A 22,270-nucleotide genomic window follows, 5' to 3' on the forward strand; every position below is an offset into this window, starting at 1 on the left:
GGGAGAGCGGAGAGGGGAGAGGGGAGAGGGGAGAGGGAGAAAGAGAACTCTTCTTGTTTGTAAGGCCAGTTTGTCATAAGAACATAAATAGGCAATACATTCCAGACACAGATCCCAGCTGCTCATACCTCTGGCTATTTCTTACCACTTTTATGCTTTTGTTTCCTGCTCTATAAATGATGTGTGTGTGTGTGTGTGTGTGTGTGTGTGATAGTAAAGCTGCTTATCTGATGATATTGTTACAAAAAATAAATAGGAATGATTACTCTACACTATAAGCATGTATTACCCGTCTTGTGTCTCTTGCTAATCTAGAGGGAGGATTTTGCAAACCTGTATTAATGAGCCAAACACTTCCTTGTCCATTTGAAGATGACCAGATAAGGTTCACTAAACGGATAGATTCTTAGTGCCTGAAGGAATACTGGAAAGAACATTACCTGCTATTCTTAGTCCTTAACCCCTAACACCACAGTACACGCTCCCCTAGGTTCCTTTGTTTTTCATTTCTTTTTCTTCTCTGAGTTTATTATGTATCCATGGATTATTGCAACTGATTCTGCCATGTGTGCAGGCTGGCCTTGAACTTGCTGTGATTTGCCTCTCCTTGCTGAGGCCAGGAGGCACACAGTTTTGGGACAGAGAGATGATCATTTCCTCTAATTTTCTCCACCCTTCCTGGGAGGGCTATTCGCCCTAGGAGAATCTGAGGTAAAGATTAAAGATGTGGGCGCAAGTAAAGAGTTACCGTTCATGTCCTCTCTTCACTCTATGAAAGTCATCAAACAGCTCCCTGGAAGTAGCCACATACCCCAGAGGAAGTGCTTCTACCACCCAGACCCTGCTAGCTTGCCACAACTCCAACGTCTGTTTTGTATGCAGGGATCTCTAGGGCCACATTAGACAAACAGACATGGCTAGTGTGTGAGAGTTTTCCACTTTCAGGGGATGAATGTTCTAAACATTTGGTGATCGATTCTGTTGGCCTGAGAAGTCGGTTGAAATTGCCTTTCTACTTGCCAAATACCTGAAAGCACCCCTGGAGGCTATGACAGCAGGAGCTGGACCAGAATGCACTGGAAAGAAGAAGAGAAGCCAGACTCCCCAGCATCCTTGGACTATTACATTGGCCTGGTACTCTCTGTGAAGTCTGGTGCTCAGTGATTTTCTCTAGTGCCGTGTGGTGTCTTTCCCTAATTGCTGAGCTCATTTTGCACCCTAGTGCCAAATAGTCCCCCAGAGACAACTAAGTAAAACAACAGGCAAAGTTCCAGTGACCATCACAGATCCTTAATGAAACGCAGCTTTGAAAAGCAGACGACCTTCCTGGAACAGCTCCAAGTAGCGGACACTCCCATTTTCTTTAGGCACTTCAGTGAAATTAGCTCCATTTAATAAAAGATTCCCTCTGCTGGCTACTTAGACAATGGGATGGTTTTAGGGACTCTTCCGTGTGCCTTATTTAGATAATTGCACTAGAGCAAAAAGGAGAATACTGTACATGACAGTGCTATGGGGAGTGGGGATATTTTTGACTAAAAATAACATTTGAAAGCTGTTTATAGTAGACCCAGAAAACTGCAAGTAAGTGAACAGAGCTTGCAACTAACTTTGATAATAGATAACAGAGTCTAAAGGGACCACTGGATATTACAAGTACGCACTGTGAAAGACAGATCAGAGAGACTCACCGAAATACCACAAGGTCAGAGTTGGGAGGAGGTGGCTAAGTACAATAAATCCTGCGCTGTTACCTGGGCCTGACTGTCTGCTGCTGCAGAGTATTTTCCTGTCTGTCACTTCCCCCACCAACCCTTTCATCTTTCTCTTTTCAGCCGCATTTAAAATCACATGACAGTGCAGCCAGAGAGAAATACGTACATGTATGCATGCACGGACACACAAAATCTCTTTCAGACTCCAGGAACCATCTTTTCTCTATAGTTTCAGAAAGTCACTTTGGAAAAGGCCATGAATTATGCTGGCCGTAGCATAATCCCAGGCTCAATGACATACCCCCTCTCTTTTATTCCTTGTTTATATCCCAAGCAGTAAAAATAGGCTTGTTTCCCCTATATGGAAAACTTTGATATATCTATGGTCATGTTTACCAAATGAAGAAATGATATGAATTATATGAAATGAATGATATGTCTATGGTGGGGCTATCACTAGCCTTCACTGTTTGCATGTCCTGGTCCAACTAGACTGATTCTCTCTTATGCAAAATTCTGAGAGAGCTGTGCCATGGATAGACACAGGCTTCATGACTGTAAGCTCAGGTGGTCCAGGCTTTAGTCAGCAACTTCTAATTATTTCTGATCTGGCCTATAAGTTATTTTGATGCATTTAACAGGCCCATAGTTGTGGCTTGAGAAGTTAGTTGGTCACTAGTTCGACATTTGCTCAGCATCTGCAAAGCACTGGCTTCTTAGCATTTTAAAATAGGCAAACAGGTTGCTATCAAGACACAAACCTGGTCAGTATGATAGGCCTTGTCTATATAATTCATACTGTTTACATGACTAAGGTAATTGGACTGCAAAGCTGAATCCAGTTAAGCTACATAGTGAATGCAAAGCCAACCTGATCAACTGAGCAAATCCATCTCTCAAAATAATGTTTCATTAAAATCTGAGATTAGACCTACATGATAGATAGGGAAGTTGCTTAACTTCTAAAACGCCTTGAGATCTCCTCCTAGCACACTAAACAAACAAACCAAAACAACACACTAGCCTAGACATACATAACACTAATGCAGGAGAGAGGTACACTATGTGTGCATTACACTTGTTTTGATCCAGGTCTAAAGCAGTCTTGAGGCACATGAAAGTACTGAGACTGTTTAATGGTGGGGGATGTTTGTTGTGTGCTTGCTAAATGACATCTTTCCAGACTGATTAGTCTTAATCTTTTCTAATCTTCACAAATCTATGCAATAGATAATTTCATTTGAGTGTAAGGAAATTCAAGTGATTAAAGCTCACTAAAAAGGCAAAATACTGTGTCTAAGCTGACACAATTGGAAAGACATAAGAAACAAGTCTTAAAGAAAGATTCAGTGGATCCTGCTTTAAGAAATTAATTAATGCTTGTCAGTGGTGGTGCATGCCTTTAATTCCAGTGCTTGGGGGCAGTGGAAAGTAGATCTCTGAGTTTGAGGCCAACCTGGTCTGCAGAGCTAGTTCTAGGACAGCAAAGACTACACAAAGAAACCCTGTCTCAAAAGACTAAACATACCATCTAAGTAAATGAATTAAATTAAAAGAAAAAATTAATTAATTAAAGACCAACCTGGTTTATATAGGGAATTCTAGATCAGCCAGAGCTACACAGTGAGACCTTTTCTAAAAAGATAGTTAATGATATATCTCAGCAAAGAAGAGAATCAGGAGAAAGGGCTCCAGATAGGAGCTGCTCCCTGGGTAGACTGTGTCCATCTGCTCTGCCAGGAGATATAGCAAGCTGTTATGCTGAAAATTCCACACATTGAGAAGTAATATTGAGAGAAATAAGAACTTATATTCTAGTTGAGTTCATACAACTTCTTCTACAACTATCTAATAATAATGTCCTTGTAGAGGGTGAGTTTGGAAGATTCAATAAACAAATTTAAATGGGGCTTGTATTTTATTGTCTATTATATCAGTTATTTCTCTAGGTTCCCTGTGAGAATGAATTTATAAGTTCTAATAGAAATAAATTGCATTTATTCATGAGTAAAAAATCAGAATGGTAGCTCTGATTTGTGATAAAACTCAGGAGTGCTCAGCCTTCTGACCTACCTAGTTTTCATGACTCTATAACTTTGTCTTTCTCTTTCTGTACATAGAGGATCTTTCCTTGTGTCTGGGTTTCTGCTGATTACGCTTGAAGTGAGTAAAACATCCGTAGGAGTGTTTGTGGGTTTCCACATGGACAGTGTCAATTTTGGCAGAGGTGATGATGACAAATTTCTGGTGAGTTCAGCACATAGGAACTCCAACAAGAGGAAAGCCATCAGGTAGCATACTGCTGTGAATGACCTCAGGGAAACCCACTCTTCTGATGCTGTGAGGCCCAGGGAAGGCAATAGGACAGTCCCAGAGCACATGAGTGCTCTATTTTCTCAAGTGCTAACTGCTGGGCTTTGTACTGTGGCTCATCAGCCTTCTGTGCCTATTCTCAGTAAGATAATATCTATATTAGGTAACTGGAGATCTGGGCATTTCCATTCTTGTCCCTTTCTCCTGTGTGTGGCCTTTGGAGTAAACAGCAAATTGAAAGCATAAATTGGAATCCTCTGTGGGATCCTCTGTAGAAGAGTCAGCTGTGGTGCTGACATTTCTTGTGTTGCTTAGCTTTGAGGATCCTCTTTTTAGTGTGTCACAGCCTCCTTGCCTTTAAGCTTTTCTTCTTGTCTGATAACTCGGCCCTTTCAGTTGCCATCTTGCACGATGGTAAAGAGCAACATCTTGCCTTCCTTGAACAATGTAGACTATCTCCTAACGTTTTATATTGTGCATTTAAAATGCAAGCAATTCTAGAATCAGAGAAAGTTCATTTCTACAGAGTTCTTTGTGTCAAAGGACCAAGAGCAATTTATGGTATTCGGTCCAGTACCAGTTTAGGTTTCATGGACCAAAAAAAACCAGAAGTGATTCAAGAAATCGGTTTAAAATTTGAAGGGGAATCTTTGAACAGAACAGACTAAATATCTTGCACTCTGAAAATCATGACATTGGCTGGCCTGAGAATCGTCACAATTCCCAGTCACTTGTCTGTGTCCATGAATCTCAGCGTTAGATGATTTAACTGCAAGATTCTGTTGTAGTAGAGCTAAAGAGAGGAAGTTGTTCTCATTAAAAATGATTAGCATTAAGTGTTTCAAGTGTTTTGGGATATCTTCAAATATTAAAATATTCTTCAATATTTTGATTACTTAGCATTAACTTTCATATAGGATTATAAAAGCATGTAAACCCATGAATTCTGACATATATGACATATGGAAAAAAGAAGTTTCCTGAAATTTAGTGTGCTTAAAATCAGTCCTATCTTAGTGTTCTAAAATACATTTTTGAGAGTTCTTATCTTACTGATATTTAAAATGACTCTGTACTTAACCAATGTGCACATAACTTGTATTGCTTCTAGTTGAGAAAAATAGAAATAAAAACACATAAAACTGAATTTTTAACCAATTAGACCCCAAACTACAGACCATTCTACTCTAGACCCCATGTCTTTTTTTCTATAAAGGGCCCATTGGTTCTTAACCATGGACCCCTATCCAAGCGCATCAGCAGCACCTGGAAACTTGGAAATGCAACTTGCAGGCTCCATTCCAGACCTACTAAATGAGAAATTCTGGGACAGGACCCAACACACCTAATAAGCTCTCCAGGTGAGGCAGATGCCTGCTTGTTAGGAAACCATTAAACAATTCATAGAGGCTCTGGCCCATGAGACCATTGAGGAGAAAATGTCCTTTGGGTAGAAGGAACACATTTATTCCCATAATTTCCTTGATTACTTATCAGCTACATACAGGTTGGTCAGTAATTCTTGGAAACATAGTTACAATTCGTTCATGTATTACTGCCATAGACCTGTGACATCACTTACTAAACTGTTAGACTGATTCATTGGGTATTGATCCGACTTTTGAAAGGAAAGAGAAACCACTATGGTTTGGTATGAAATATTTCCCCAAAGGGTCAAGGATTGAAGGCTTAGTTTCTAATAGAGTGTTGGTGGAAAGGAGCTTAAGGAAGTGACTGGATCATAAAAACCAATGACTTAAGCAATTAATTAATCTATTATTGAACTCCTAAGTCAATGAACCATTGGAGCATACAGAAGTTGAAGCCTGTTTGGAGAGGGTGGGTCACTGGGTATGGCTTTGAAGGATATCTGTTCCCTGGTACCTTTCTCTTGTTCTCTCTCTGAAGGCAGGATATAAGCAAGCACCCTTGCCCTGCTATCCCTCCATGTTCTGCTTCTCCATATACAGCAATGGTGTGCATCAACATGGATCAACGTCTCTAAAACACCTTGTTTTCTTGGGTATTCTGTCACAGTGATGGAGAGAGACTCATAGTGGAGCTAATGATTTTACTGATAGTAGTCATGAAAGCAAAGAGTTTTACAGCCCTTTTTTATGGAACTTTTGAGAAAAGGAAGGACATTTATTGTCTGAGCTAGTAACAAATGCACAGTAAAACATATATTAATCAACCCCCTGTTAATATTACTTTCAGTTTCTTCAAAACTGAATCAGCAGGAATCTGAAAAGTAATTATAAAATTAAAATCTAAGCTATAGTTGTAGCAAGGCTTTTGGCTGCTACCTTAAAAAAATATCTCAAAGCATAAAATATTACACTACATTTACCACAAGATGCCATTGAATGGGGCACATGATAATTGTAATCATTCTTTTATATGACTTCCTATCAAAATAAGAATACGTTGCTGGTCTGACACTGAAATGTCACTAAATGAAAATGATATAGTAATTTCAGACACATTAAAGTATGAAACAAGTGCAAATTAGTATTAGTGAAATACTGTATATACTTTAATATAGATTGCAGTTGGCAAACTCTTTCAGGATGAATTCTACTTATACATTTCTCTCCATAAGTAATGATCTATGGCCCCAGTTATAGCACAGGTACAGCCATTTTGGTCTTCAAGGTTAAGCAACGTCATCCTCGGCTTAAGATGATTTTATGACATCAGTAACTAAGCACAGCAGAGTCTAAGGGAACAGACAATTAATTGGGTAAGAAAACAAAGATACTAAAATTAAATATAAGAATTCACTCACTCGAGTAAACCTCTTGGTTGTCATTACAAAGAAAATTATTCACAAACTCAAGATATGCTAGTTTGATGCTGATATTTTCCTTAATCATCTCTGTTGTTTATTTACATTAGTTCTTACACGTAAGTGGATTGTGCTGCACAGATTTAAAAATGACTTATAAATCTGCTTCCATTTCTTTACAGGGCATATGTGACTGTTTGAGACTTTAATACAGTGAGATGCTGCCATGCAACAGTGTTGAACCTAAGTTCCAAACTCTGTTTGTTGCAGGAAATCCTCCTGTTCAACAGGGAGCACAGCCTGTAACCTGGTATTCTAGCAGAGCAGCTTTTCTGATTTGGAGAATGTCGTTCAATTAGGAAACTCATTGCTGTGAAGATTTTATTTCATTTTCTACACTTTCATAATTCTGACTAAACTTATGTATCAGAGATATTGTTAGTTAACCCTGTAAACCTAGTGGAAAATATATGAAGGTGGAAATAAAAAGATGGCAGATCAGGTTATGTTTTGTTATTCTTTAGCACTGTAAATTTCACAAGGCACTTAACTAAAATTCATAATGTAAATGACTGTTAAATTTTGCTTAAAGACTTCAGAGAAATAAAATCTAAGAATATAATAATAATAATAATAATAATAATAATAAAATGGTGTAAAATACAAAAGGGTATGTTTTAATCTTATTATTTTATTCAACCATGAAAACGCATTTAGATAAAGCAGAGATATATCACATATAGTGCCTTGCACACTCCACAATTCCCAGCAGGCATTTCTGTTACAAGAACAATGATGATCACACAACCAAGATGAAATGAGGTTCCTCCTTTAGTCAAGAAATAATATGTAAAAATTTGTGGTCATCTGAGTGTCAATGGCATTGGCTTTGGCATTATTTTCTTCAATTTTTTTACGGATAGATTGTTGTTTGTCAATAGATATGTTATTAATTTTTTGATAGCTGGATACTCCAACTCCATGGTCTTATTTATTGGTCCTCCCATTTTTCTGCATTCTTTAGGATTATATATATACAGAATTATACCCTCTGCACACAGGCAGAACTTATCTTTCTCCTTTCTCACAGAGATGGCCTTTGTTTCTAGTTCCTGTCTTATTGTTCTAATTAGCACATCTAGTCTTAGGTTGAACAGATTTGTCAAATGTGGCATATTCTACCCTATTTCCTGTCTTAACAAGAAGGTTTTTGGCTTTTCACTATTGTATATGATCTTACCTGAGATGTTGAGAGATTTTTTTGTTTTTGTTTTTGTTTTGTTTTTGTTTTTTTGTTTGTTTTTTGTTTGTTTGTTTGTTTGTTTTTTGGTTTTTTTACCTTAAAAGGAATTCACTGCGGGGAATCTAGGAACCTAGGGAGAAGATCGTATGTCTTTGCCCTTTACTCTGTTAGCATGGTAGGCCACATTTTTATTTGACTGTACTAAACTACTCATACATCTTTAGATAAATCTCACTTCACCATGGTGAAATATCTTTTTAATATGCTATTGAATTGAACTCCAAATATTTGTGTGTGGCTTTTTTTCTGTTTATTGACAGTATTTAGACAGTTCAATTGTTAAAAGTGCCTAACAGTAAAGTATTTGTTCTGTATCATATTAAAATGTCAGGAGATTTTCTCTCTCAATATAGCAAACAAAATGTAAAGTGATTAGGTGGGCAAGGATTAATGTGGCCTTACCACAAAGAAATAATTGTTTATTTTCTTTTAAAGGCATGATATCTGTCCAAATGCCTCTGGATTTATTACAAAGCAGTCATCCACACAGTAAGGAAATGTGAGATGCAGGCACTTGGCTTATTAATTGAGAATCTCTGGAAGGCTGTGCAGTAATCCCAGGGTGGGGGCACAACCTCATAGAAACAGGAAGGGGGGATGGGATAGAGGGTTTCTGGGGGGGGGGATTAGGGAAGGGGATAACATCTGAAATGTAAATAAAATTTCCAATAAAAAATTGTCTTCTCCATAAGTAACCAACTTTGCAGGCCTGGTTTTGCCTGCAAATTCCTATCTGAATGAAAACAGTCTTGGCAGGAGAATCCCACAGAGAAAGCACAGAACAACCGACTTCCTAGCAGCAAACTCACTGTTGAGTCACCACGCAAGCCAAGCCTCTCAAAGGTTGGAAGACTATGAATGGAAGCTACTATTTGATACTTACCCTGAGATGTAAATCCACTGACATCTTCCACAGAAGGTCTGACCCATGCATTGGTAAACACTGTCTCTGAGCCTCAAGGCAACTCTCCAGCCAAAAGCTGGTGAACACTGTCTGTCCCCTGGACTGTCTGCTGTAGTGAAAAGCCTTGCATGATCTAAAGCACTGGCCTGTTTCACTTTCAGTATGAGAACTTTGTGTTTTTAATCGAAGCAAATTATTCTTACAAAATCTTATCTTATTATACAGATAAATTATGTTATATTTAGAGATACAGATGTATATTCATATTTGCATGTAACAATAATTATTAAATGAAGGGGGCATGAATTGGAAAGAAAGCAAGGAGTTGTATATGGAAGGGTCTGGAGGGAAAAAAATAAAATGAACAAAATCCATTGTTGTTTTGACTTGGTCTTTCTTTTCCTTTCAAAAGTACAAAATAAAGTACTGTAAAAATTCAATTCGATGTGCCAAGGAAATAAAATTTCAGATGTCTGAATTGACAGAATCCTCAAAAAGGCTTTCAGATCAAATTGTCAAGTGTTTTACTTGGAGCAAGAATGAGTTTAGCCAGAATTGAAAAAGTTTAGTCAAACATTTGTTTTCATATAGTTTAGTTACAATTTACTTCAAATTTGTACCCCATTTTCAACTTTATTCTCGGATTCCACACTTGGAGGATGACTGCTGGCATGGAGCATTGAGATCTCAATTTTAATCACCTGTCTGTCAAATTGAAGAGAAATGCATCTGCATGCAGCAAGCCAGTGCAGAGCCAGTTGAGAATCTCTGGAAGGCTGTGCAGTAATCCCAGGGCCCACACAGTGAAGGTGGCGACTTCTATAGGGAAAACAGCCAGCAGACTGAAGCCTCCTTAAGATGATGCATGCAGTTGTTCAGAAGTGGGTGCTAGTGTTCATGTTATTCAGGATGGTATTTGTGGGTTTTGGCCCCACTATGAGCTTTTGAATGCACATGCCAATTATCTTCTATATGATGAGATGATTTTTTTTTCCCTTAGTGGAAAGAAATCCAGTACGTGGCTCATTCAATTTCAACTAAGTACAAATCCATAAACACTATATTTTAATCCCATTTGTGAAGTGTTCAGGACAACCTCTCCTGTACTCTGCATTCTAAGATTCCCCTCTCCTCAATTCCTGCTTTCCTTAGGCTATAGCAAAGTGTTGATTGACCAAAGAGCAGTGGTTAGATACTGATAACTTAGATGTACCTGCTTCTATAAGGTAATAAACACTGGCAAAGAAGCACATGGTCTTCTTGAGCAGAAAAGAGCTAAGGAGGAAACAGATAGGCAAGGGCTAGGAATTGAAGGAATGCTGGGAGCATTCTATATTCAAATTTATTTGGGGGATAGAAAGCAATAAAATGTACCCTATATGAATACAGATACATTAATGGATTTAAAATATTGAAGATTTCATTGCTTTCTGTTTGATAGACCTTGGGTCTAAGGTCCTGAGGAGGAACTATAGGGAAGAGGTAGAGATTTAAGAGCTGGGGTCTGGTAGGAGGCTTTTAGGTCACTGAAGACATGCTGTTGAAGAGAATTATACCAGCCTTGTGCCTTCCCATCTCATTTTGCCACATTCAATGAGATAAACAGCTGTACTCTGCCACTTGATTCCCTCCATAATGTATGGCTTCATCACAGGTTCCCAAAAACAGTCCCGATGACTACAAACTCAAACACTGTTAGCTGAAACAAACCTTCCCTACCTATTGTACAAGTTGATTATCTCAGCAATGAAAGCTGATTGACACTACTGAAGCAAAAAAAAAAAAAAAGTGTTGGAACCAATGTTTCTAGTATCTATAAACAAAAGAGACCACATTGTTATTACTTTTTATTTTACTTTACAATGTGACCTTTGAGATTTAAAACTAATTTTCCAAAATTGAACACAATGATTAGTCCCTTCTATTTTTGAGAGATGGACATGTTAAACCTCCTCCACCTCTTGGCAAGGAAAAAGACTCAAGGACCAGCATTTTTCCTACTCCCGAGTGAGCTGTGTGGGTTTAATGAGAAGGGCCTCTTTCTGCTCATTTCTCTGTTTCTCTCCATGTGTCTTGTATCATTTGAGTTTCTTTATTCAAAATGAACTTGTCACCAGCCTTGCCTCAAATGAGGCTTATCTGCAATGGGAAGACTGACTTCTATTTGAAGTCATTTCTGAGAGCAAAATCACCAGAAGAATCATAAAGATATTTAATATAAGAAAATGGCTCCATATTCAATTTTAGCAAAGGTATGCATTATCTATATTTTGTTGTTTGTGCAGAGTTGCCCGCTCTAATATGTTTTCTATAGACAACAAGGCACCAAGAATCCTGGGTAAATAATAGATGTTAAAAATAGCCACTACCTAACAATGTTACTGGAATAATTAGAGTGCAGAAATGTTCTCACATGAGCAGCCAGCTCAAAACAAAGGTTGGCATGAATCTGTTTCTTTGGTTCTTTTCAAATTAATATAGCACATTCATTCCAAACTCATCTCCCCCACTTAAAACAACTTGAGTTGTTTTCGTTCCATTTGCCTTTCAATTCCCCCAAAGCATACAATACTGGATACCATCCACTGTGCAGTTTTATATGGTTTTTTTTCTTGCTTAGTAGGTACACATGGTGCCAATGTATATTTATATGCTTTGCTTTCATGCACAGAGCAAGAAAATTGCTCTTAAAGAAGATTCTCTTTCTTGCTAAGCTCCATGGTGTTGTAGTCTTCAAATGAAATAAAATATAAAATTCATTTTGTTATTGGGTAGCTGGTTGCTATGGAACACAGCCAGAAAATTTGTCTCTGCAACCAGCAGAAGAGCAGCACTGATCTCAGAGACCCTTGGGATTGCACCATCGAGCCTGTATCTGAACCTGAAGTACATAACATTATTGTCAAATACTTATTTCCATACCATGTACAATGCAATAAAGGTAGCAATGGCATTCTCCTTGCAAAAAGGTCAGTAGCTCCTCTAGACTTACAAGTTCTTAGATCAGTTGGTATACTGTAAACAGAGGTCATATCATTTTAGTCTTTAAATAAAAACTAAGACTCCTAAAATACATGAAGGTTCTGATATGTCAATCAAGTCCACCATAGGAAACCATTTTGCTTTTCTTCAATGAAAATTTCTCCAGAGACATGAACTAGACAGAGCAATAAATACCATGCCAATCATTTTTAAATGTCTTCCCAGTTTACTGAACTCAAGTAAAAGTTAGCATGTATCTTAAAGATCTAAATGGTGTATGGTGTCATATAGCATTTCAAGAAGTCCTAAAAGAGATACTTGCATTTCGCTGTCACTTTGTAACCCCCTAGGGGAGGGGTATGGCCTTCCAGTGCATCAAATCCAGCAGAAACCAGGACCATGTCTGGATCAAACTCTCTGGCCACAGGCATCACGACAGTCCTGCACGGTGAAAAGGCAGTGGTCACTCATGGGAAAGGTGGGTACCTGGAAGCCCTGCTTTGTAAAAATGACTTGGTACAGCCCCAGTTCCTTCCCAGGAAAAGAGGGCTGGGGAATGGAAACTAGATTCGAAGCTTATCATTTCCTTCATAAGTGAACAGTTATTTTAGCGCTCAATACAGACTTTTTTCTTTTCTCTCTCTCTCTCTCTCTCTCTCTCTCTCTCTCTCTCTCTCTCTCTCTCTCTCTCTCTCTCTCTCTCTTTCTTTTTGGTTCCAGACTTAAAAACACCAAACTTTGCAGGTACATTCTGAAGCATGTCACTGCACACGTACATCTGTAGCTGTTTTATCCCATTGCCTATAAAAAAGAAAACCCTGCTTCTTCCAAAGGAGAGTAATGTTTTACAGAGGAAAATTGAAGCTTTAGGGAGAGCCTAGCTTGCTCTAGTTAGGAAGAAATTGGTATAAATTTGAACTATAAATTTCTTTTGGGAAAAAGTTTGCTTTCCCAACTTTAAAAAAAAAATATATTTTAAAATATTTGTCATGGTAGGGGGTGACTCTTACAAAGGAAAAACACAAAATTCCCTTAATAGGATCCAGATTATGACGTTTAAGCGAGTCCAAGGCCAGACACATGAGGAATGCGGCAGCCTTGTTGCTGGCTGCAGCCCCTGCTGGCCCCACTTAGACACATCAGCACTCACCTCTCAGCACCCTCAGGGCTCCGACCCTTCCCATCCCTGTTAGTTTTGAGAGAAAATGATTGCAGGACCTCAGGAAAAAAAAGTTTATGAGGGCTTGAAGCTCAGAGTGCCATCATAAAAATTCAAATACCAAAGTATATTTAATAAAACGAGGAAACAGCACACTATTATGAATTTTACTAGTAAGACTTCTGTCTGCGAGATGCAACTGGGACAAGTATTCTAAGACTAATCCTTAGGTAGTAGAATAATTAGCTCTTTGATTTAAAAAGAAAAAAAAACCACTGGATTTTGTAAAACAATCACATACCAGTTTTACGTAAAGATATCTTGATTGAATGTCATAAATGAGAAGTTGGAATTAGAAAATATCTAAATGAAACTTATCTAGAGAAATATGCAAATTAACTCAACACTTTTTTTTCTATAAACTCTCTTGCTAACATACAATGCCGGCCATCATGCTTCTAAACAGTGATCCTCTCAACAGCTGGAAAAATCACCTAAATCTGAATCATCTATTAATGATACTATATAAAAAAATATGATTCTACTCATTATGTATAACTTACTAATTTTTTCCAATAATGCTATGCATCTTTAGTATGACTCCATGACCTGATGAAGAGATATACAATATTCTTCTCTTCGACAGTATCAACTCTGACATTGTTTTCATGGAATATCATGTATAATTATTCACTGATGTCCATGAGTTAAATGACCATGTGCTATTGAGACATTTCAGCACATCCTCTCAAAGAATTCAGAATATTTTCTCAAGTTCCTCTCTTTATTATGATGGGTACTAGGCACTTTCTTAGCAAATAACTGGTCGGCTTTATTTGTGATACAGTCAACACATTCACTGTGCCAATCTTTCTGGATTCACAAAGGGTTTTCAATCAATCTCCACCTCAGGGAACTGATTCTTATGCAAGTGCATTCTAAAAATAAGAAGACAATGGAAAACATGGTGGGGGAAAACCTACCACATATCCCAGTTAGCTTTAATTCTAAACTTGTCAGAGCCAGGAGTCATCTGAGAGAGAAACCTTAATTGAGCAATTCCCTAGATCAGACACGGCCAGTGGGCATGTCTTTGCGAAACTGTCTTGAACATTAATTGATGCAGGATGGCCCAGCCCACCATGGATGGCACCATCCCTAGGCAAATGGTCCTAGGGTTGAACAAGCCAGCTAGCGAGCAGCATTCTTCCATAGTTTTTGCTGTACTTTTTTGGCCAGAGATAATGCTACGTCAATACCCAGCAAGTCTTCCTTCCAGTTTTTAACCTGACTTTATTCATGAAAGGACATTGGCCTGAAAAGTGTAAGATGAAATATAGCTCTTTTTCTTCAAGTTGCTTTGGTCATGGTGTTTGTTACAGCAAAAGAAAGGGAAATAGAATACCACATTATCTGGTAGAATTTTCCATTTCAAAGTATTCATTCTTAATATTCTGGTCTCTCTTCAGAGCAATTCTTAGCCTTTAAAAATGATACATTCTTAGAATTTTGTCCAGATGGCAACTGTTTGCTGAATGACTAGCTATGTGTTTATGACAATAGAAAGTTTGTATGATGTTCTGATCCAAAATATTCTGCAAATTTTCTGTTAAACTAAAAAACTATATAGCAACAACTGGTTACAGATAGTGACATTGTGACCTTTTGCTCATTAGCTTCAACTAGGACACTTTGTCTACTGCCATGGCTAAAAATTATTCAATTTCAAATTCAATCTTAATTATTTTCCTATTGTTGACAAATACTTCCTTTGCCTATATCTCATAAATAGAACTAATATTCCCAAGATCTCTTTATTTTGGTAAATTAAAAAAATACATTTTATGTTCACAAGTGTTTTGTCTGTGCATCACTGTGCCTGGGGTCCACGGAGTATAGAGAAAGCACTGGCTCCCATGGAACTAGAGTTACAGATGATTGTTATCTGCTAAGAATATAGCCCACGTCCTCTGGAACAGCAGCTAATGCTAATCCAACCCTCCAGCCCCATATTTGGTAACTTTTAAAGAGATATCCCAGAAGTTTTTAAGCTCTTATTTATATTGGCAGGATCTAGAATATCTACTAGAGCTTGTGTCCTCTTTCCAAAACTTCTATTGAAATTAAATACCATTGTTAGAGTATGGATCCTTGCCATTGCCGTGGGAGTGGGCTCCAGATGCACAGATACGTTTGCCAAGTTTCCTCTCTGTCCTATGCCTATTTTGTATGTCCTTCCACCATGTTATGACACAGCATGGGGCCCATACCAGATGCCAGCACCACAATCCTGGACACTGTACTCTCCATAACCATTTTCCAAATAAATTCATGTTCTGTGTCAATAATAATAATAATAATAATAATAATAATTTGTTATAGCAACACAAACTAGACTAAGGCATGTATGAAAGATGAAAAGACTGTTATAAAAATACAGAGTAGAAAAGGCAGTATAATTTTTCTTGAACAAATTCCTCAAAGGCATTCATAGGGTTTGTTGTTAAAGAGAACAAGCAAAACATATATGTCTGTTTGGGTTATCATACACTACCTAATAATCATAGCACCCCAACAGCAAAAATATATCATCATAGAGCCAATATTCTATTGTCAGTTTCCAATAAAACAAAACAAAACACAGAGATTCTTGAAAGTGATTGACTCCAGGACATTGTCATCAAAAATAAGATGTAGCTAAGAAGCACTGTACGGTGGCAAGAGAGCTGTCAGAAAAGACAAGGGCATGCTCAAGGGCAAATGGACTCAAGCAGAAAAGCCTGGGGTGGCCGAGGCTGGCACAGTTCCAGAAACACAGAAAGTAATGCTAGCAGTGGATTATAAGCCATGAAATCAGATAAGTAGTCATGAGTTCATAGAATAACAGAGATGTAACTGAGGAGAGAGGTAACAATGAGGAAAGTACTGTCAACTGACAAATGCCTAAGAAGTTAAGGAAAGAGAAAAGTCACCATTTGAGTATGATTTAAAAAAAAAAAGAAGTAAAGTAAGCAAGATTCACAGATTCTGTGCATTTTGTATAGAGGATACAAAAGACACAAGTAAAAACCTAAATATTGTGAAAACTTCTGAAACTCTAATATGCTTTCAAAAAACTAAGTATCAGATAAGAAATAGTACTAACTGAACAATGGGAATGTTATCATCAGCAAACTAACTTTTAATTTTTTTTTAAAAAAGATTTGCTTATTTGACTTTCTTTTGTATATAGGTGCTTGCAAGGGTTTGTGTGCTTCACATGTATGCAGTACCCAAAATGCCAACTTAGACTGTTTGAGCCTCTGAAACTGAAGTTATACCTTCTTAATGACAAGTGTGCATGGACAAAGTCTAAACTCATGTGGATGTGAGTGACCTCACGTAGATGTTGATGACCTCATATAGATGTCGGTGACCTCATATAGATGTTGGTGACCTCATGAGAATGTTGGTGACTTCATGTGGATGTTGGTGACCTCATGAAGATGTTAGTGACCTCACGTGGATGTTAACCTCATGTGGATGTTAATGCCCTCCAAATACAGTCCTCTTTGTTTTGCCACTCAGACACTAGCTACTTTCCAGAATGTTAACCTGAATGTAGAGTTTGGAAGGGTTAAGGACACTTACTGATTCAGACTCTCTATTGACTGTTTTGCATACTCGTTAGAAAAAAAATGACATCTTTTAGTACCTTCATAAATAGCAATAGGAAATAAGCATTTCTTGACTCATGAAGAAATCCAAGAGTATAGAAAAAAACACATTAAAATAAACATATAAACAACTGGATATAAACCTATATAGTTCAGACAATAAAGAATATTCTCAAATATATATACAAATTAATAGATCATATCTAAACCCGTAGTGTGTGTGTGTGTGTGTGTGTGTGTGTGTGTGGGTGTGAATGAACTATATGTTCAGATACTAAACACAGAACAAAGAAGAGAATACCACTGGGAATATCTTTCCATGAGATTAGAGCAATAGATTCAGAGTATGTGCTTCCTCAGAGTCAGATATCTGGAAAGAGTTCCTGTCTTGTCAATGCCAATCCATTGGCTGCACTGTCAGTGAGTCAGGTGAAGGCCTGTCCTTCAGCTGATGCCAACTAATAGTTTACTATGACTCACAGTGCCATGTGTCAAGTGATGAGTGAAAGACACTACCCACTAACTTGACATGTGCCAATGCAAGAAGAGGAGATCAGCAAGGAACACAGTTCTGCCTTTAAAGAAGAAATAGGCTCAACTCTTTAGCCTGAAAAATGTGTGTATATGTGCATATGTGTGTGCATACATGCATATACATGTGTGAATGAGCATGTGCACATTCAAAGTCCTGCATGTGGAGGTAAGAGGACACTCTTGCGTTTCAATCCTCACCTTTCAACTTGTTTGATACAGAGTCTCCTTGTTGTTCTGTTCTTGCTGTATATGACAGCTTTTCTGTACTGAGGGACAATACAGCAAGAAGAATGCCTACCAGCAATGAAGAATGAGTGTGGATAGTAGTGAAGATTGACAGGAAACAACAAACAAAAATGAAAATGAGGCAGATAGGTTACCAAGGAGCATGCAACAGCATAGATGTGGGCACACAGAGAGGCACACAAGGCTTGATGAAGAGCACTGGCAGTGGAATACAGGGTAGCGATGGCAGAGGAAGCTGAGGGCCAAAGGTACACAGGCTTTGCATACTGCTTAGGAAGAATGTGGCAGCATCTTGCGATGCACAGTCATAGCTCTATCTCCCTGAAAATTCGAACCCATTACTCCAAATCTCATGGAAAGATATCCCCAATAGTGTTTCCTTCCCTGTGCTTTGGTCACTATCTGCATACGTGGTCTCTGTCTCCCTTTACTAACAATATACTCCCACATGAGCTCTTCATAAGCTACTGAGTAGCTGATTGTAGGAATTCCTTACAACTCCAACCCATTCACTTTCTTTCACTTAATAGATTTTACCACCCATTTATGGCATCAGCTGGATTCACAGACAGTTCTCATCTCTTAACTTCATAAACTTCCTATCTTAACTGAGAAGAAAGAGTATCTGGAGAACCAAGCAGTCTGTAGCCATATCACCCTGAATGCACCTGTTTTCATATGAACAAGTAAGCATTCAATAAGAACTAGGGTCAAACATAAATTACCCAGAAGGCCACAGGAGTGACTGATGTGGGTTTGGGTCTGGGTACACAGAGACTCACCAGAACTGACAGTGCATGGAGTGGGAAAAGTACAGAGAAGAGCAGCTGCAGATGGCAGAGCAGGTGCAAATGGCCAGACTGGGGCTTGGAGGTACTCACATAACTAGAAGATGCTTCTCAGGTAACAAAGAGGTAAAAGTACAGGACTATTGGACACAGTCAGACACCTGGTAATGAAGTCAGGTGGGACATTGCAGTGCTTTGAATTTAACTCTTAATAAACTGGGAAGATCCTGAAAGATTGGCTGTGCCATGTTCTGATTCGTGTCACCTAAAAAATGGATTTCATTCCCGTACACGACTGATTTACATATAATGACATATTATATTCATGCATATGTGAATTACAGATGAAAAGTTATGTCTACATTTTTCTGTATATGTAATTGTAGGTCATGGCTTAAAGGCATCTGACTATGAATTAGACATTCTCAAATAATACAAGGTGTTCTGTTTTTTTCTGTTGTTGTTGTTGTTTTCACAAAACGAAGTACACATGGCAAAATGTACAATCTCTTTCATGTGCCTATATTTATTTGTACATGAAAGATAAGGAACAACACTCCCCAGGAAAACTCTTCATGACAGTCTACACTGAGACAGGCAGAGAACAGCACTGCATCACATCCAGATAAATGCGTGAAACATTCCCACCCTCTCTGTCGCCTTTGGACCATGATGAAAATGCTAAGGGGTCTCTGTGGGTAAGGTCACAGTGCTGCAGTCACTGAGCACATGTAGTATGGTTGGTGTTTATAATCAGTTACACAAGCTCTGACTAGAACTAGATAACTAGAAATCAGATAGAAACTAGATAACTAGATATCTAGAACTTAGTCATCTTATATTTCCTACCCTACTCCACACACACACACACACACACACACACACACACACACACACAAACACACACACCTCTACTTAAACACATAATGGATACCCTCCCAAATACATCAAATACCTATCCTCCTTTCAATTCATACCCACTCACCAACACATGCATGCACCCCAAACATACACTCAACCATCCCTTCCACATATATACACTTACCACAAACTCTTCTTGTACATACATACCCTTATATATGTACTCAACATACCAATTCCCAACAAATACCCACACAACACATACACCAAACAAATACAGATGCCCAACATATGCATATATCACAAGAATACTCCAACATAAACTTCCAACACACAAACATCCAGAGTATGTGTACATGCACACACATACACACACACACACACACACACACACACCCCACATGATTTCTTTTGTTCTCTTAACTTGTACACTCATGCTAGTTTTTTTCTGTCTTAACTTTCTATCTTTCGCAACTCTCTTTTTCACTGTAACAAATGCAACAAGTTCACTGTATACACTTTGAAAATGCATCTAGAAACTTACCCCACCCATCCACCCACCCACCCACCAGGACTATCAGCGTCTTTACCCTAAATGGAGTCAGAATCATTTTTTTTAGTTCAGCTTACATGGCTTCCTCTGCCTCATGTGGAAAACAGCTCACCAGGGCAGCATATTTGGTCAGATCTCCATCATCCCCCTCAGGGCAAAACAAATTTTTAATGACCTACATGTCCCTGGACAGTGAGACAATCCAACACAATTTTGACTCTGTCTTCCTATTCTTTTCCAGGACACTAATCACAAATATGCCTGACTCACTCTGGCTAAAGGAGTATTTTAACAGCCTAAATATTATTTTTGTGGCAATATACATTAAAAACTTTCTTTTGTAAGACTAAATATTAACCCACTGGATGTAATTACTGGACTGTCTTTTTTATCTGTCCATCCATTCAAAGATAATTAAGTTGCTTGCTCTGAAGAGCTTGGACTCCGTGTACTAGCAGTGAGAATCTGTAATGGTTGCTGATATTTCTCCTCTAAGATTGACTGCTCTGTTTTACTTCTCTCTATATACAATCCACCTCCCCAAATGACACACTTATTTCTTTCTTTGTTTGTTTTTTGCTTATTTATTTGCTAACTTACTTATATATGATGTTCACTATTTATGTTCTGGTGCTTTCCCTCACCACGAGAGCCTATTCATCAGAGACAAATCAGGGATTCTTATTGACCAGAAGTCTGTTTAACACACGGGAAATAGTCAACAAATAGCTGTTGAATAGAATCTCAAGTGGAATGCCTTCTGTCTTGTTTGATTTCTCTTTTCATTTATTTCAGCTGAATTTTTCTTGATTCTCCCACTCTTCCTTGGACAGGATATTTCAGAGATACATTTGTAATGGCTTGCTCAATGAAGGTGATTGTCTTTCTTGTGGCTTCATTGAATGCCGGCAGTTGCTTTTAGTGTAAAATTCGGAAACATAAAGTGCTACAGAAACAAAGTCAGAGCTGGAGAGATAACTGTCAGGATACATAAGCACTTCTTCTATTCATGTTATCTACAAATTTGCATTCATAAGGGGTAGGAGCTTAAAACATGCTTGATGCAGAACACAGGCTATGCAGAAGCTGTGGATTCCGTTTCACAGACATCATAACATGGTACTCTTGCTTCCTTTGTCTACCTAGATTCTCTTTCTGCCTTCATAATTCTGCTTAAAGCGAATTCCCATTTGTACTTTTGTACACTGTATGTATGTACACTGTATGTACTTTTGTACATACTTTTTCTTTTTATTATTCTAATTAATTATTGAACTAGGAAAGCATCAGTTACTAATAATATTCTTTTGATGGCTTTGGAACATGCATGAAAGAGTAGTCATAACAGGCTTTCGAGAAGGGGTCAACTTCCCCAATGCTTCCCCATGGCTGCCACCTCACTATTGAATTCTCTGTTTTCAGTTTGTTTTGTTCCTGAGTTAAGATGCCTGCATTCCAATGAACACATCCAGTTTCTGTTCTTGGTGTTACTTCTCATTCTGTGGGCTTAGTAATTATCTTCGATTCCTGTCTCAGTGAAGGGCAGCAAGACTCACCTAGATGACCTATCTGTGAAGTCAGATGCAGCTCCAAAAAGCTGTGAATGCTTCTGATCTAAGAGATATTGTGCCACACATTTTCCTCACCTACCTTTTGTTTCCTGAATCTCAACATCCTCTCTGGTCAAATTTGTAGGCTCATGCTTCCTGATTTGCCGTCATCTTTCCTGGTTGCTGTCAGATTCTACAGTCAAGCCCTGCCACCATCAACAATGAAAGTAGCATAACTGCCCACAGAAGACACTATTTATAGATGGCAGCCTTAGCATAACAATATATTCTATATAGAAATATAGGAATATATGTGTGTATTCCTGTACATTCAATGTACTACAGTTTAGAAAGTCCACACTTATAATAGTTCTCAATATGACATTTGGCACATTTATATTGCTTCAGTACATTAAAATACCAGTGCTAATTTTGAACTCGATGCTTTTAAAAGAAAATGGATATTTGAAATGACTAAAGGGTTTTACTTGTCTGAGATGTGCCATGTAGCCATTAACATTGATTAATTCAGAGGACTTAATATATCTCCCAACTGAGAAAAGAAAGAGATAAATACTTTCTCAAAAGTATCTCTAGTTCTAGAATATTGCCAAGGTATACAGTATTATATTCATTGTAACATATTTCATATTCTACTGCATGAAATTTTACACTTGGGTGTAAAAAGCTGAGAAAAATTACAAGACTGGTTATCTTAGGATAAAGAAAATTTTGTCTGATCAGCACAGATAAATAGGCACAGCAACAATACAGCAGTGCACAGACTTTGCTGTTGTCAAACACCGTATTCGTGTCTGACCTAGAAAAATCAGTACACCAGAATAGGAAGCGGTGAGAGAGCTTGGAGTTTTCAGAAGCCATGGGAGAGTTAATACTGAAATAAACATTCTCCTGCTG

General features: G+C 38.1%; 1 protein-coding gene across 1 annotated transcript in view; it reads right to left on the reverse strand.

Annotated features, from left to right (window-relative positions):
• The window catches only part of Hdac9 (histone deacetylase 9), an 818,562-nt gene that overhangs the window by 87,812 nt on the left and 708,480 nt on the right, over window positions 1–22,270 (reverse strand). Inside the window, exon 23 of the mRNA XM_028768866.1 lies at window positions 12,328–12,446. Within this exon, the coding sequence (XP_028624699.1) occupies window positions 12,328–12,446 (119 nt within the window). The remainder of the gene's footprint in view (window positions 1–12,327; window positions 12,447–22,270) is intronic.

This window comes from Grammomys surdaster, unplaced genomic scaffold, assembly GCF_004785775.1.
Source record: "Grammomys surdaster isolate TR1022 unplaced genomic scaffold, NIH_TR_1.0 188, whole genome shotgun sequence".
Lineage (NCBI taxonomy): Eukaryota > Metazoa > Chordata > Mammalia > Rodentia > Muridae > Grammomys > Grammomys surdaster.